Source organism: Anolis carolinensis, unplaced genomic scaffold, assembly GCF_035594765.1.
Source record: "Anolis carolinensis isolate JA03-04 unplaced genomic scaffold, rAnoCar3.1.pri scaffold_10, whole genome shotgun sequence".
Taxonomy (NCBI): domain Eukaryota; kingdom Metazoa; phylum Chordata; class Lepidosauria; order Squamata; family Dactyloidae; genus Anolis; species Anolis carolinensis.
Window position 1 is genome coordinate 19,706,630 of NW_026943821.1, and position 14,680 is coordinate 19,721,309.

General features: G+C 40.1%; 1 protein-coding gene across 21 annotated transcripts in view; it reads right to left on the reverse strand.

The window, feature by feature from the left end:
- The window catches only part of macf1 (microtubule actin crosslinking factor 1), a 319,723-nt gene that overhangs the window by 136,317 nt on the left and 168,726 nt on the right, over positions 1-14,680 (reverse strand). For all 21 annotated transcript variants that reach the window (XM_062962874.1, XM_062962875.1, XM_062962878.1 and 18 more), the window contains 9 exons: positions 13,386-13,540; positions 11,881-12,007; positions 11,386-11,569; positions 10,366-10,535; positions 7,809-7,987; positions 7,461-7,599; positions 4,874-5,067; positions 2,303-2,465; positions 992-1,075 (listed from right to left, as the gene is read on the reverse strand). In XM_062962874.1, the coding sequence (XP_062818944.1) occupies positions 992-1,075; positions 2,303-2,465; positions 4,874-5,067; positions 7,461-7,599; positions 7,809-7,987; positions 10,366-10,535; positions 11,386-11,569; positions 11,881-12,007; positions 13,386-13,540 (1,395 nt within the window). The remainder of the gene's footprint in view (positions 1-991; positions 1,076-2,302; positions 2,466-4,873; positions 5,068-7,460; positions 7,600-7,808; positions 7,988-10,365; positions 10,536-11,385; positions 11,570-11,880; positions 12,008-13,385; positions 13,541-14,680) is intronic.

Consider the following 14,680-nt stretch of genomic DNA (forward strand, 5'->3'; position numbering starts at 1 on the left):
CTATGTGTTTAGTAATTTATTGTATTTTATGTTCATTTGTTTTTTTAATTTATTGTAATAATAATAAATAATAATACACTTTATTTTTATATCCCGCCCCATCTCCCCGAAGGGACTCGGGGCGGCTCACAACAGGGACAAGCCCGAAACAACAACACAACATATTTGAGAAAAACTTGAAACATTCCAAAGATACACAAAATAAAATAATGGACAATACATTAAAATCCAAGCAGATAAAATCAGAGTAATTAAAAGCAAACCAGCGGGGACAGGTTTCATAAAGTGCTGTATCATGGAAATAAGTAACAGTGATAAAGTGCCATATGCTTTTAAAACAGAAGAAGTATTCTAATGACAGCTCTATTGGGCCTCGAGCCATCAGGAGAGGCGAGTAATAAATGAAATGAATTATTATTATTATTATTATTATTATTATTATTATTATTATTATTATTTTATTATTATGACACAGCAAACAAGATAGATATGCTGGATTTCATATCATAACATCACAAGTCGAACACTTCCCAAGTGTCTAGGACTGTGTAATGTATTTTCGGATGATGCATGCAGATCCCAGCAGGGTGGCCTTTTGCAGTTGGCAGATCGTGATTTTGTCTATTATTATTATTATTATTATTATTATTATTATTATTATTATTATTATTATTATTATTATCCTGTGTTAATGGTATTTTAATCTTTCTACTGTGTATTTTAACACACATATTTCATAGTAATGTGTTTTAATACATGTATTTTATATAATGTTTTATGACGAAGTGTTTTAATTATGTTGTGCCCCACCTCGAGCCACAAGGAGAGACAAGTAAGAAATATTAATAACAATAATAACAACAATTATATATACACACAAATGTAATTTTATATATATGTATATATCTGTCCCTCATTATGTTTCCACTTGAGAAATCCCAGTTTGAACCAAGCAATTGTGACATTTCTGCCTTGTTCATTATAGTGTTACCTTGACGGCAGCCGAATATTGTTGAGAGAGTTTCTGGCACTGGTCCAGCTTGGCTTGATTGGCCTCGATTTCAGCAAACAGGGCCTTGGAATGGGAAAGGAAAGCATTTGTCAGAACCATGGAAACAGACGACAAGGACAGGTTTATTACACTATATAACAAAGTTAGAAAAATGTTCAGTTCCTTGTATGAAACTGTTATACTGGTTTAATTGTGCAGTATGTACTTTGAAAGTAGTTGTTATTCACAACAAACTTCATGCTTGTGCCTGCCACAAACTAGGCTGAATTGTTTTGAGACTCAATGATATATGCATTGAAAAACTAGAGCAAAATGTGCTGCAGGATGTCCCGCAAAAACTTTTCCCCATTTTTTAATGTAACAGAACCAAATGGGAAATGACATGTATAATCCAGGAACAAAAATCATGTCACAGTGTTACATAGTCTATTTCAGTCTATTTTAGCTTGTGTTTTAATTATGTTATTAAGTTTGCTATTTTACCGGTACAGTAGAGTCTCACTTATCCAAGCCTCGCTTATCCAAGCTTCTGGATAATCCAAGCCATTTTTGTAGTCAATGTTTTCAATATATCATGATATTTTGGTGCTAAATTCGTAAATACAGTAATTACAACATAACATTACTGCATATTGAACTACTTTTTCTGTCAAATTTGTTATATAACATGATGTTTTGGTGCTTAATTTGTACAATCATAACCTAATTTGATGTTTAATAGGCTTTTCCTTAATCTCTCCTTATTATCCAAGGTATTCACTTATCCAAGCTTCTGCCGGCCCGTTTAGCTTGGATAAGTGAGACTCTACTGTATATGTAAATGTCTGTTTTTATAACTTCAAATGTCTCTGTACATTTGATGTGTTTTATATTGTTACTGTTTTTATCTGGGTTCGACCCTTGTAAGCCGCCCCAAGTCCCTCCGGGGAGACGGAGGCGGGGTATAAATAAATTATTATTATTATTATTATTATTATTATTATTATTATTATTATTACCCACCTCCCCTTTCAGGTTCATTTAGTTCCTTTCAAAGTTCAGACTACAACTCGGACCAGAGTCCAACCCCACATCCTGCTGCACCAAAGCCATTTTGAATGTACACATGTCAATCTCTTCCCATGAAAGGAGCCACAAAGGCTTTGGGGCTATTGACCCACTAATGCCCCATGCAATGAAGGTGTCCTTCTCACCATAGATGTGTCTAAGTGCCCATTTTGCAAAGGAGATATTCAACAGATGTACACACATCCCCCATGCCTTCCAGCTCCTTTGTGGCCCTGGACTTACCATTTGTTGGCTGAGCTGCTCGGAAAGGACCCGGCTGTCTTCGGCCTGCCCTGGCTTCATGGCTTCCTGCTGGGCGGTGGTCTCCTCGATCCACCGGATCAGGGCCCCATGGCAGCTCCGGTAGTCGCCCAGAACATCTTGTATACTCTCCAGGTCGGATTGTCTGTCAAGGGTTTTAAGGAGAAGCAGGGATGAGACACGGTGGGTGCCAATAGGGAAGGAACAATCACCCAGATGTCCACTTCTTATAGCAAAGGCATAATGACAATATTAATATCAACCATGGCTGGAGAGTATATGGGATAAGGCCTTTCCTGCAGTAAGAGCTTGACTATAGAAAAGGAAGGCAAACTATGTCCTTCCCAGCTAAATATTTAGTGGTAAACCAAAATCTGTATTTTATCTGTGTATATTTGTTACGTGTATTTAAATAGTGTTTTGTTTTATCTCACTGTTTTAATGATGTTGTACCCCACCTTGAGCTGCAAGGACAGACAGATAATAAATATTATTATTATTATTATTATTATTATTATTATTATTATTATTATTATTATTATTTATTGTATGACACAGCAAACAAGATAGATATGCTGGATTTCGTATCACAAAATCATAAGTCGAACACTTCCCAAGTGTCTAGGACTGTGTGATGTATTTTCGGATGATGCGCGCTGATCCCAGTAAGGTGGCCTTTTGCAGTTGGCAGATCATAATTTTGTCAATGTCTGTTGTTTCCAAATGCCGGCTGAGATCTTTTGGCACGGCACCCAATGTGCCAATCACCACGGGAACACCTGCACTGGTTTCTGCCAGAGTCTTTAAAATTATTATTATTATTATTATTATTATTATTATTATTATTATTATTATTGGTAAAGGTAAAGATTTCCCCTGATATTAAGTCCAGTTATGCCCGACTTTGAGGGTTGGTGTTCATCTCCATTTCTAGGCCGAAGAGCCGGCGTTGTCCATAGACACCTCCAAGGTCATGTGGCCGGCATGGCTGCATGGAGCGCCGTTACCTTCCCGCCAGAGCAGTACCTATTGATCTACTCACATTTGCATGTTTTCGAACTGCTAGGTTGACAGGAGCTGGGACTAACAGCGGGTGTTCATTCCGCTCCCGGGATTTGAACCTGGCACCTTTTGGTCCGTAAGTTCAGCAGCTCAGTGCTTTAACACACTGTTCCACCACGAACCCCATTATTTTTTTTATATTATAAAACATTCTTAATCAAAATGGCTGAGAGCTGCAAATCTGTATGTCTTCAAGCTGCCTGACAATTTATGATGACCTCTTGAATTTTTCATGGGATTTTCTTAGACAAATAACACTTCTGAAATACAGCCCTCGGCATCTAGTATTCCTCAGCAGTCTCCCACCCAAAGACTAACCAAGGCTGACCATACTTAGCTTCCAAGATTAGAAGTGCAATCTCCTTTATACTTTTTTTGCATTTGTCCAAAACCTCTTCACTCAAACCATTACCGGTAAATGCACCGCTTTTGTGCACAATGTACCGTTTTGCGCGAAATGTACTGTTTTGTGGAAAATTTCAATGAGAGGGTGGGCCGAAACTAACAAAATGAAGTTCAACAGGGACAAATGCAAGATACTTCACTTTGGCAGAAAAAATGAAATGCAAAGATACAGAATGGGGGACGATGCCTTGCTCGACAGCAGTATGTGTGAAAAAGATCTTGGAGTCCTCGCGGACAACAAGTTAAATATGAGCCAACAATGTGATGCGGCAGCAAAAAAAGCCAACGGGATTCTGGCCTGCATCAATAGGGGTATAGTATCTAGATCCAGGGAAGTCATGCTCCCCCTCTATTCTGCCTTAGTCAGACCACACCTGGAATTCTGTGTCCAATTCTGGGCACCGCAGTTGAAGGGAGATGTTGACAAGCTGGAAAGCGTCCAGAGGAGGGCGACTAAAATGATTAAGGGTCTGGAGAACAAGCCCCATGAGGAGCGGCTTAAAGAGCTGGGCATGTTTAGCCTGCAGAAGAGAAGGCTGAGAGGAGACATGATAGCCATGTACAAATATGTGAGGGGAAGTCATAGGGAGGAGGGAGCAAGCTTGTTTTCTGCTGCCCTGCAGACTAGGACACGGAACAATGGCTTCAAACTACAGGAAAGGAGATTCCACCTGAACATCAGGAAGAACTTCCTCACTGTGAGAAGGGCTGTTCGACAGTGGAAATCTCTGCCCCGGACTGTGGTGGAGGCTCCTTCTTTGGAGGCTTTTAAGCAGAGGCTGGATGGCCATCTGTCGGGGGTGCTTTGAATGAGATTTTCCTGCTTCTTGGCAGGGGGTTGGACTGGATGGCCCATGAGGTCTCTTCCAACTCTACGATTCTATGATTCTATGTACTGTTTTGTGGAATATTTCAAGGATTTTTTCCATGAAAAAAAGTATTTTTAGAACAAGCACATTTTCATGCCAAAAAAAATTACTGTGAAAAATAAACCAACGCAATTGGAAACCAAACCAGCAAGGAAGTCCGTATTCCTTGCAGACCAAAAGATGCCCCCTTCCCAGTTTCCCACTGGGCGCCACTGACCGGGTCTCCACTTGGAGGCCGACCCGCTGCCATCGCTCCCAGAGCTGCGCCCCTTTCTCCTGGTAGCGCTCCAGGTCCACGCTGCGCTCCTGTTTCAGGCGGAAGAGCTGCTCCGCCACCACTTTGGCTCTGGACAAGTCCTCTTCAAGCGCCGTAAAGACGGCCTTCTTGTCCTTCACTTCGCTGGTCCATTGCTGCAACAGGACAAGATACAGAGAGATTCAATCAGGGAAAATGGAACGTGGGAAATTGTAATGCAAAAATGACACAAAATTAATAAAATTACTTTATCAACAATTATTAACCTGGGTAACAGACAAAGAACAAATTAAGGAATGTATGATCAAATGGGCTAAAGATGCAGGCCATAATTTAAATTTGGATCTTTGGGAAGAGATTTTGAGGAAAAAAATAAAATACACGGCAGCAACTGACATTAGAGAAAATTGGTACAGTAGAGTCTCACTTATCCAACATAAACGGGCCGGCAGAATGTTGGATAAGCAAATATGTTGGATAATAAGGAGAGATTAAGAAAAAGCCTATTAAACTTCAAAATAAGGGGTAGCACTAGGTGAAGGGTAACAAAAGGTAAATAATATGAGTATGTAATATAGTTAGAGAGTGAAAATACCATAGGAGCTATGATATACAGTAGAGTCTCACTTATCCAACATAAACGGGCCAGCAGAATGTTGGATAAGCGAATATGTTGGATAATAAGGAGGCATTAAGGAAAAGCCTATTAAACATCAAATTAGGTTATGATTTTACAAATGAAGCACCAAAATATCATGTTAGACAACAAATTTGGCAGAAAAAGTAGTTCAATACGCAGTAATGCTATGTAGTAATGACTATATTTATGAATTTAGCACCAAAATGTCACGATGTATTGAAAACATTGACTCCAAAAATGTGTTGGATAATCCAGAACGTTGGATAAGCGAGTGTTGGATAAGTGAGACTCTACTGTACATAACTCTGTATTGCAAATTTGTTAAAGAATGTATAAGTTTTAAGTACTGAATATGTAAAATTCAAAATTTTTCAATAATTTAAATAAAAAACTGAAAAAATATAAAAAATAAACTTCAAAATAAGTTATGATTTTACAAATTAAGCACCAAAACATCATGTTATACAACAAATTTGACAGAAAGAGTAGTCATTACAAATTAATGCTATGTAGTAATTACTGTATTTAGCACCAAAATATCACAATGCATTGAAAACATTGACTACAAAAATGCATTGGATAATCCAGAACGTTGGATAAGTGAGACTCTACTGTATAAGATGCAATACCGCTGGTATTATACCCCGGAAAGGCTAACAAAATTCAATTTAAAAAACTCCAAAACATGCTGGAAATGTGGGGAAAAAACAGGAACCTTTTTCCACCCAAAAATCAAAGAATTTTGGAAGACAGCACACAAAATGACGCAAAAAATGTCAGGAACCAAATTTAAATTAAAACCAGAAACGTACTTATTAGGATTCACAACTACAGCATTAAATAAAAATGAAGATAGAATATTATTCCACATTAGCGCAGCAGCAAGATTGACTCTAGCAAGAATATGAAAAAAAGAAGAAGCTCCAAATGTTGAAGATTGGCTGATTAAAATATTAGACGTTATACATATGGATATACAGTAGAGTCTCGCTTATCCAACACTCACTTATCCAACGTTCTGGATTATCCAACGCATTTTTGTAATCAATGTTTTCAATACATCGTGATATTTTGGTGCTAAATTCATAAATACAATCATTACTATATAGCATTACTGTGTACTGTACTACTTTTTCTGTCAAATTTGTTGTATAACATGATGTTTTGGTGCTTAATTTGTAAAATCATAACCTAATTTGAAGTTTAATAGGCTTTTCCTTAATCTCTCCTTATTATCCAACATATTCACTTATCCAACATTCTGCCGGCCCGTTTACGTTGGATAAGTGAGACTCTACTGTATTGACACAAAAGATAAGAGAAGGGAAAAATAAAACAGACTGGACAAATGTCGTAAATTTCTTGAGAGAAAGAAGAATGAACTTCATGATAGATCTGTCTTGCATATACAGTAGAGTCTCACTTATCCAACATAAACGGGCCATAATAGGCTTATCAAACACTCGCTATCATGAACTTCATGATAGATCTGTCTTGTATATAAAAACAAACAAAAAGATGGAGGTTAGAATAAATGAAAGAAAATGTCGGAGAAGATGAAAGAAAAGTCTTCAAAGCATGGATGGGAAGTCAAAGTACAAATCTTTTTTTTTCTTTTTGTCTCTTCTTCACTTACTCTTCTTTCCTACTATTCTTCACTATCTATTTTGTTCCACCACTTTCAATGTATTCTTATTCTTAAGAAATAAATAAAAACTATATTGGGGAAAAAAGAAGATACAGAGCGCGAGAGAGAGACTGACTGCTGAATAAAGGTCTTGAGCTTTCTCTGCCGAAGAGGGCTGATGCCTCACCAAACTACAAATCCCAGGACCCCACAGCATTGAGCCATGGCCATTAAATGAGAGATAGGTTTCCCTCAAAGAGGAGTTCCAGGTGACTACTGACCTGTAAGGTGGTCTGGTGGGCACGAATGGCGGCCAGGTCAGTGGGCACGGCTTCCTCTTGGCTGAGCTTCACCTCGTAGCCCTTGACCAAGGACTCAGCTCCCTGGGTGTTCCTTATGATGACATCTACCGTTTTTAACCTATCAGACCCAAAAGGAAAGGCGATGAGGAGGGATGTAATTTCTTGAGATTTTGACTGCTGTTTTGGGTTGCAGGGTTTGCTATTCAGGACAGATTCAAGCTTAACCCAAACCCAACCCAGTGTGACAAAAACCGTGCCGGTCAATCCAGTGGTCGGAGTGGTTAGCTACCGAATATGTTGCATGAGGCTTAGACCGTGGGCACTCACTTATCCAGGTAGACGGAGGAAAGCCCATGGACAAGGCCCATCTTCTCCACCAGAAGGTTTAGCTCCGAACGGAGGTGTGGAGTGCTGGACCCCGTAGGGGACTTAAGTAGGAAAATGCTGCACCGCTCCGAAAACTGCTCCAGGTCTGCCTTCAGGTTCTGCAGATCTTCCTTCAGCCGCTGTAGAAAACAGTGGTGTCAGAGATGCAGACCTTCCAGGTCACAATCAGCAGGGAACGTTACAGACCTGGGGTCCTAACAACCTCCTTCAGGTTTATCCATTAGCAGGAATAGCATTAATTCATGCATACATTTGTTATACCTTTATATTGCCTACTACTAATAATAATAATATAATAATAATACTTTATTTTTCTATCCCGCCAACATCTCCCCGAAGAGACTCGGGGTGGCTAACATGGGGCCAAGCCCAGAACAAAAACAAAATATAACAGTTATAACAAATACCTAAAGCTAAAAACAATGATACAATAGTCAAATACAATCAGCAATTAAAACATAGCATACAATAAAAACACATAACCTAGACAAAAGAGGTAATGAAACAAACATCAACCACTATAGATAAGAAGGGATCGGGTATATAAAATACACGATTTCAATTATTAATAAAGTGCATGGACAAGTGTCAGGGAGACAACTGGGAAAACGTTGGATAGGGTAAATAGGGAAGGAAATAAAGTGCTAAAGTAGTGGAAAATCATAATTTCTCATAATTTCTCTAAATTAGGCTGTTTTTTCATTTTGTTCTGGACAAAAAGCTTGAAGAAAGGAAGTAACCTGATGACTTTTTTATTTGAAAAAGAAGTCTAGATGTCTAATACTATTGCAAAATACTGTATATACTCGAGTATAAGCCTAGTTTTTCAGCCCTTTTTAGGGCTGAAAAAGCTCCCCTCGGCTTATACTTGAGAGAGGGTCCTGGCCGGTTTCTATTAAGGTTGGCTTATACTTGAGTATATAGGTATTCAGAGTTGGACAGTCTTATCTTAATAAAGTCTTATTATTATCTTAAATTACAGTTTTATATACATTTTCAAAACATTTAACCTACTGATGCCTCAAATAATGCAATTTTATTAATATCTATTTTTATTTTTGAAATTGACCCGTAGCTGCTGCATTTCCCACCCTCGTCTTATACTCGAGTCAATAAGTTATCCCAGTTTTTGTGGTAAAATTAGGTGCCTCGGCTTATATTCAGGTCGGGTCGGTATATACGGTATATGATGGATGGGAAGGATGGGTTCAAATCTGAGCTGCAGGGAGAGGCGGGCAATACATTTATCATCATCATCATCATCATTCTGCCTCCCCATCTATAATAGATCCCATGGAGTCCCTGGTGGCATAATGGGTTGAAGCCTTGCAACTTGAAGGTTGGGTTGCTGACCCGAAGGCTGCCGGGTTTGAATCCAACCCGGGGAGAGCGTGGATGAGCTCCCTCTGTCAGCTCCAGCTCCATGCGGGGGCATGAGAGAAGCCTCCCACAAGAATAGTAAAAACATCAAAACATCCAGGCATCCCCTGGGCAACGTCCTTGCACACGGCGAATTCTCTCACACCAGAAGCGACTTGCAGTTTCTGAAGTCACTCCTGACATGGAAAAAAAACTGATCCCATCTTTCCTTCCCATCCATCATTTCCTTCTGCTATCCCTTCCTTACCATCCATCATAAATCCCTTTCTTTCTTCCTTTCCATCCTTCCTTCCCAGCTATCCTTCCTGCCCATCTATCATAGACCCTAACAATCTTCTTCAGGTTCATCCACTGCTGAGAACACTACTAATTCATACATCCTCCTCTATCAACCTAGTGGTCCATTTTATTTTATTTTATGTTTTACTCATTTTATGCTCCAAATGAGTTTTTATGGCTAATGTATTGTTCTTGCGCAATGCCAATTTTACTGTGTTTTTACTTATTATAATATGATTTTATTGTTGTACTTTGTTTATTGCTTTGGGCCTTTGCCCCGTGTTAGCCGCCCGAGTTCCTTGCTGGGAGATGGTGGCGGGATAGAAAAATAAAGTTGTTGTTATTATTTTATTATGACACAGAAAACAAGATAGATATGCTGGATTTTGTATCACAAAATCACAAGTCGAACACTTCCCAAGTATCTAGGACTTTGTGATGTATTTTCGGATGATGTGCGCAGATCCCAGTAGGGTGGCCTTTTGCAGTTGGCAGATCGTAATTTTGTCAATGTCTATTGTTTCCAAATGCCAGCTGAGATCTTATTATTATTAGTATTGTTATTATTATTATTATCTTTATATTGCTTCCTATTAAAAAATATACAATGGATGGGAAGGAAGGGTCCAGATTCCTACAAGAGATAAAGCCTGCTCAATCAGTGTCTGTTTTAAGACAAGGGGAGGACCATCCTATCCCAACAGAATCCATCCCTCCAGTTCCTCTCCCTCAACAGGATTCGACAACCCCTGGCCCCGAGTCCTACCTAGAGCTAAACTACTGAAAACAACAGGCACTTTGGGGCATATTGCCACCCTCCCTCTCTGGAAGTATCTACCTCCTGCTCAGCGATGCGGAAGGTGTTTTCCTGCAAGGCGTCTCCATCCGTCCTGGTGCTGCTCGGGGTGCGGATTGTGCCCACCAGCCGCTGCTCACATTCGTCCAGGTGAAGGCGGATGTTTTTGAGCTCAGAAAGGTACGTCCGGGAAGCCGTCTCGTCTTTGTCCTCTGTTCGGAGAAAGCATTAACAAAAGCCAAAACAATGAAAACCTCTATAACAGTGATGGCCAACCTATGACACGTGTGTCAGCACTGACACGCCTAGCCATTTTTGCTGACACGCTGCTGCATGCAGATTGATTGGATGACTAATGTCTTTTGTGGCCAAATTTGGTGCGATTTGGTCCAGTGGTTTTGTTGTTTACTCCATGGGAATTATGCACATTACACACACACACACACACACATATATATATATAATCATTTTATTATTATTGTAGTATATTATTATTATTACTATTATATTATTATTATATTATTCATTATTCCTGACTACATTGAAACTACAATAGAGAGAAATCAGCGTGGAAATTGCAAGAGATACCATAGATTGTTGTACATGGAAATAATGGTAGTAAATAGTTTTTGATTTATAAAACACAGTTATATATTACAATTATATATTTTTGTTATTTAAACTATATATATATTGTGAAATTATGGTTTTTTTCTCAAAGTGACACACCACCCAAGTCATGCTAGTTTTTTTGGTGAATTTTGACACACCAAGTGCAAAAGGTTGCCCATCATTGCTCTATAAGATGGAAACAACCTGCTCATCTGGCACTCACTGATCAAAATTCAAAGTACAGGCAGCCCAAAGTTATATAGGCTTGTTCCTAAGCTGAATTTGTTTATAAGTCAGAACAGGTACATTTCTAAAGTGCAATTGCAGCCCAAAATATTTTTAAACTTTCAACTGCATAGGAAAAAATGAACACCCCTGTGGGGTTTGTTTTGCTGTCTGTGCCACTCTTTGGAAGATGTCACCACAGGAGCCCCATCTTGGGCGCCTTACCATTTTCCATGGACTGCATCAGCTGCTGGAACTTCTCCTTGCAAGCGTCCACCTCCTCTTTCAGCCGCAGCCGATGGGCCGCCGAGAAGAGCTCAGAGTCCCGGCTGTCCTCCAAGAAGTCGTCGTAGTGCAACTGCAGGTTCCTCATGGCCTGGTGGCATTCTCCGGAGGGCAAGGCCCTCAGCTGCACGAAAACACAAAGATCATTGATCAAACAAATGTACATATTTGTATGCTCCTTGGAGTGGATCCCAAGGCAGAGGTTGAACATAGAACCACCTTGGAAGGCCTAGAGAGATCCTTAGAGACATGTCCTCTCAGATAAAATGGAAAAAAATAATGTTGGAACTCAACCACATCCTGCACAGATTGTTGCTGATGTGCCATTTTTAAAATGCATTTTCCTTTTATTGAAATGTTGTCTTTAACTCCCATGAAAGTGGAAGGTGCATCTTCTATCTGCCTTGAATGCCACCATCCATCTGTGGGCCTTACCTTCTCCAAGCTCCAGCCCTGAACCACGGAGATGTCCTTCTTCAAGTAATTCCAGGAGACCAGGCTCTTCATGTTGATATGAAGCTTGTGCCAGAGGGCCATCGTCTTCTGGTAGAGCTGCTCCACTCTGCACACAGGAAGAAAGAGAGAGAAAGAATCAAGCAGAGCACAATCAAAGCCCTCCCAACAGATGGCCATTTGACTTCCAAAAAATCAAGTGCTTTGATTGTGTCTTCCTCCATGAGAGGAGGCTGGAGACTGGATGGCCTTTGGGGGTCTCTTCCAACTTTAGGATTCTATAGTAATAGTAATAATAAGTATGATGATGGTAATAACAGTAATTATTATTATCAGAGCTTGGATAGCCAACTGTCGGGAGTGCTTGGATTGTGTTTACCTTGGGGAGGGGGGGTAAACTGAATGGCCCTTGGGATTTCTTCCAACTCTAGGATTCTATAGTAATAGTAATAATTATGATGGTAATAACAGTAATTATTATTATCAGAGCTTGGATAGCCAACTGTCGGGAGTGCTTGGATTGTGTTTACCTTGGGGAGGGGGGGTAAACTGAATGGCCCTTGGGATTTCTTCCAACTCTAGGATTCTATAGTAATAGTAATAATTATGATGGTAATAACAGTAATTATTATTATCAGAGCTTGGATAGCCAACTGTCGGGAGTGCTTGGATTGTGTTTACCTTGGGGAGGGGGGGTAAACTGAATGGCCCTTGGGATTTCTTCCAACTCTAGGATTCTATAGTAATAGTAATAATTATGATGGTAATAACAGTAATTATTATTATCAGAGCTTGGATAGCCAACTGTCGGGAGTGCTTGGATTGTGTTTACCTTGGGGAGGGGGGGTAAACTGAATGGCCCTTGGGATTTCTTCCAAATCTAGGATTCTATAATAATATTAATAATATGAGCTGGTCATTGACCATAATAAAAGTTTACTTACTTACTAATAATAATAACAATACATATCATCCCTATAACTGTGTTGTCAAAGGCTTTCATGGCCGGGATCACAGGGTTGTTGTATGTTTTACGGGCTGTATGGCCATGTTCCAGAAGTATTCTCTCCTGACGTTTCGCCCACATCTATGGCAGGCATCCTCAGAGGTTGTGAAGTATGGAGAAACATGCCTCACAACCTCTGAGGATGCCTGCCATAGATGTGGGCGAAACATGGCCATACAGCCTGGAAAACATACAACATCCCTATAATTATTTGCCGAACTTAGATGGCTATCTGTCAGGAAGGATTTGATAGTGCTTTTCCTGCATGGCAGAAGGGAGCTGGACTGGATGACCTTTCAAGTCTCAGATCCTACAATTCTAAGACTAATTCCACAGCCCTGTACATGCTCTGCATCCTAGTCATTCCAAGTGGTGGTCTTGTCAAACCAAGGCTTCCACAGGTCCAAAGTAACAACAACAACAAAAGAGTCCCTGCAGAAGCCTCCCCTTGATCCAACGGGATTGTGTGTGAGTCCTTTACCTGCTGGCCACGTCAATGGCCTCCTTGTTGGGAGGGGACACCAGGAAGCAGACCGATGGCACCATGGCCTCGTTTCCAGTGGGGCTGATGACCTTCCACTGGATCCGCTGGGAGTTGTCCTCCAGCACACACTCATCGTTCCTGCAGATGGTGATCTGTGGGGGGAAAGCCAAAGGGATGACTCTTTGAGGGATGCAAGAATAGCCCCATGGCTCCACGTCCTGCCTTCTCCCCTATAGTGACCCACAATAACATAAGTGCAACTACGGAGGTCCTCCTGATCCCCATTAGCCCTGATTGTAGGGATCAACAAACATCTGGAAGGCCACCATTGACTTTGACATGCAATCTATGGCCTCAGGCCCCATGCAGACCCCTTAGTTAAAACTAAGACTAATCAAATACTACCCACACCTTAAAACCACAATAAAATCTGATAACAAAAACATTAAAATGGATGGTAAACTATTTGCAACAACCATCAGGGCCAGGTAGGTTTCCAGTATTCAAGCAATGCCTGGACGAGGATAATCAGGGCGTCCTAATCATACTATAACAATATGTATTTTATAGAAATACTTTTTAATATGTGTATTTTATAGAACATTTACAATGTCTAAAGGCAACGCCAGCTCATCGGCTTAGAAATGGAGATGAACACCAACCCCCAGAGTTGGACACGACTAGACTTAATGTCAGGGGAAAACTTTTACCTTTACCTTTACCTTAAAATGACTATGTGTTTTAACTATGTTGAAACCCGCCTCAATATAATAATAATAAATAATAAATAATAATATAATAAATAATAATAATAATTAATAACCTACACACAGAACAATAAAACCTAATCTATAAGCCTCACACTCTCTGCCTGCTGTTTTCAAGTTTCTTAATTGACAGTTCCCTTGAAATATCCCTATCTGGCTACTTTTCTACTTTTAATTCATTTTCTTTGGAAAGTCCAAGCAGTCAGAGAGGCCACAGAGGCACTGTCCCAATCCAGAATGGAAAGCGGAGAGCGGGTGAGCTCCCTCTGTCAGCTCCAGCTCCCCATGCTGGGCTGTGGCGCAGGCTGGTTAGCAGTCAGATGCAACAAATCACTCTGACCAAGAGGTCATGTGTTCGAGGCCAGCCCGTGCCTGCGTCTGTCTCTGTTCTATGTTATGGCATTGAATGTTTGCCTTATATGTGTGCAATGTGATCCGCCCTGAGTCCCCTTTGGGGTGAGAAGGGCGGAAATATAAATACTGTAAATAATAAATAAAATAAATGTGGGGACATGAGAGAAGCCT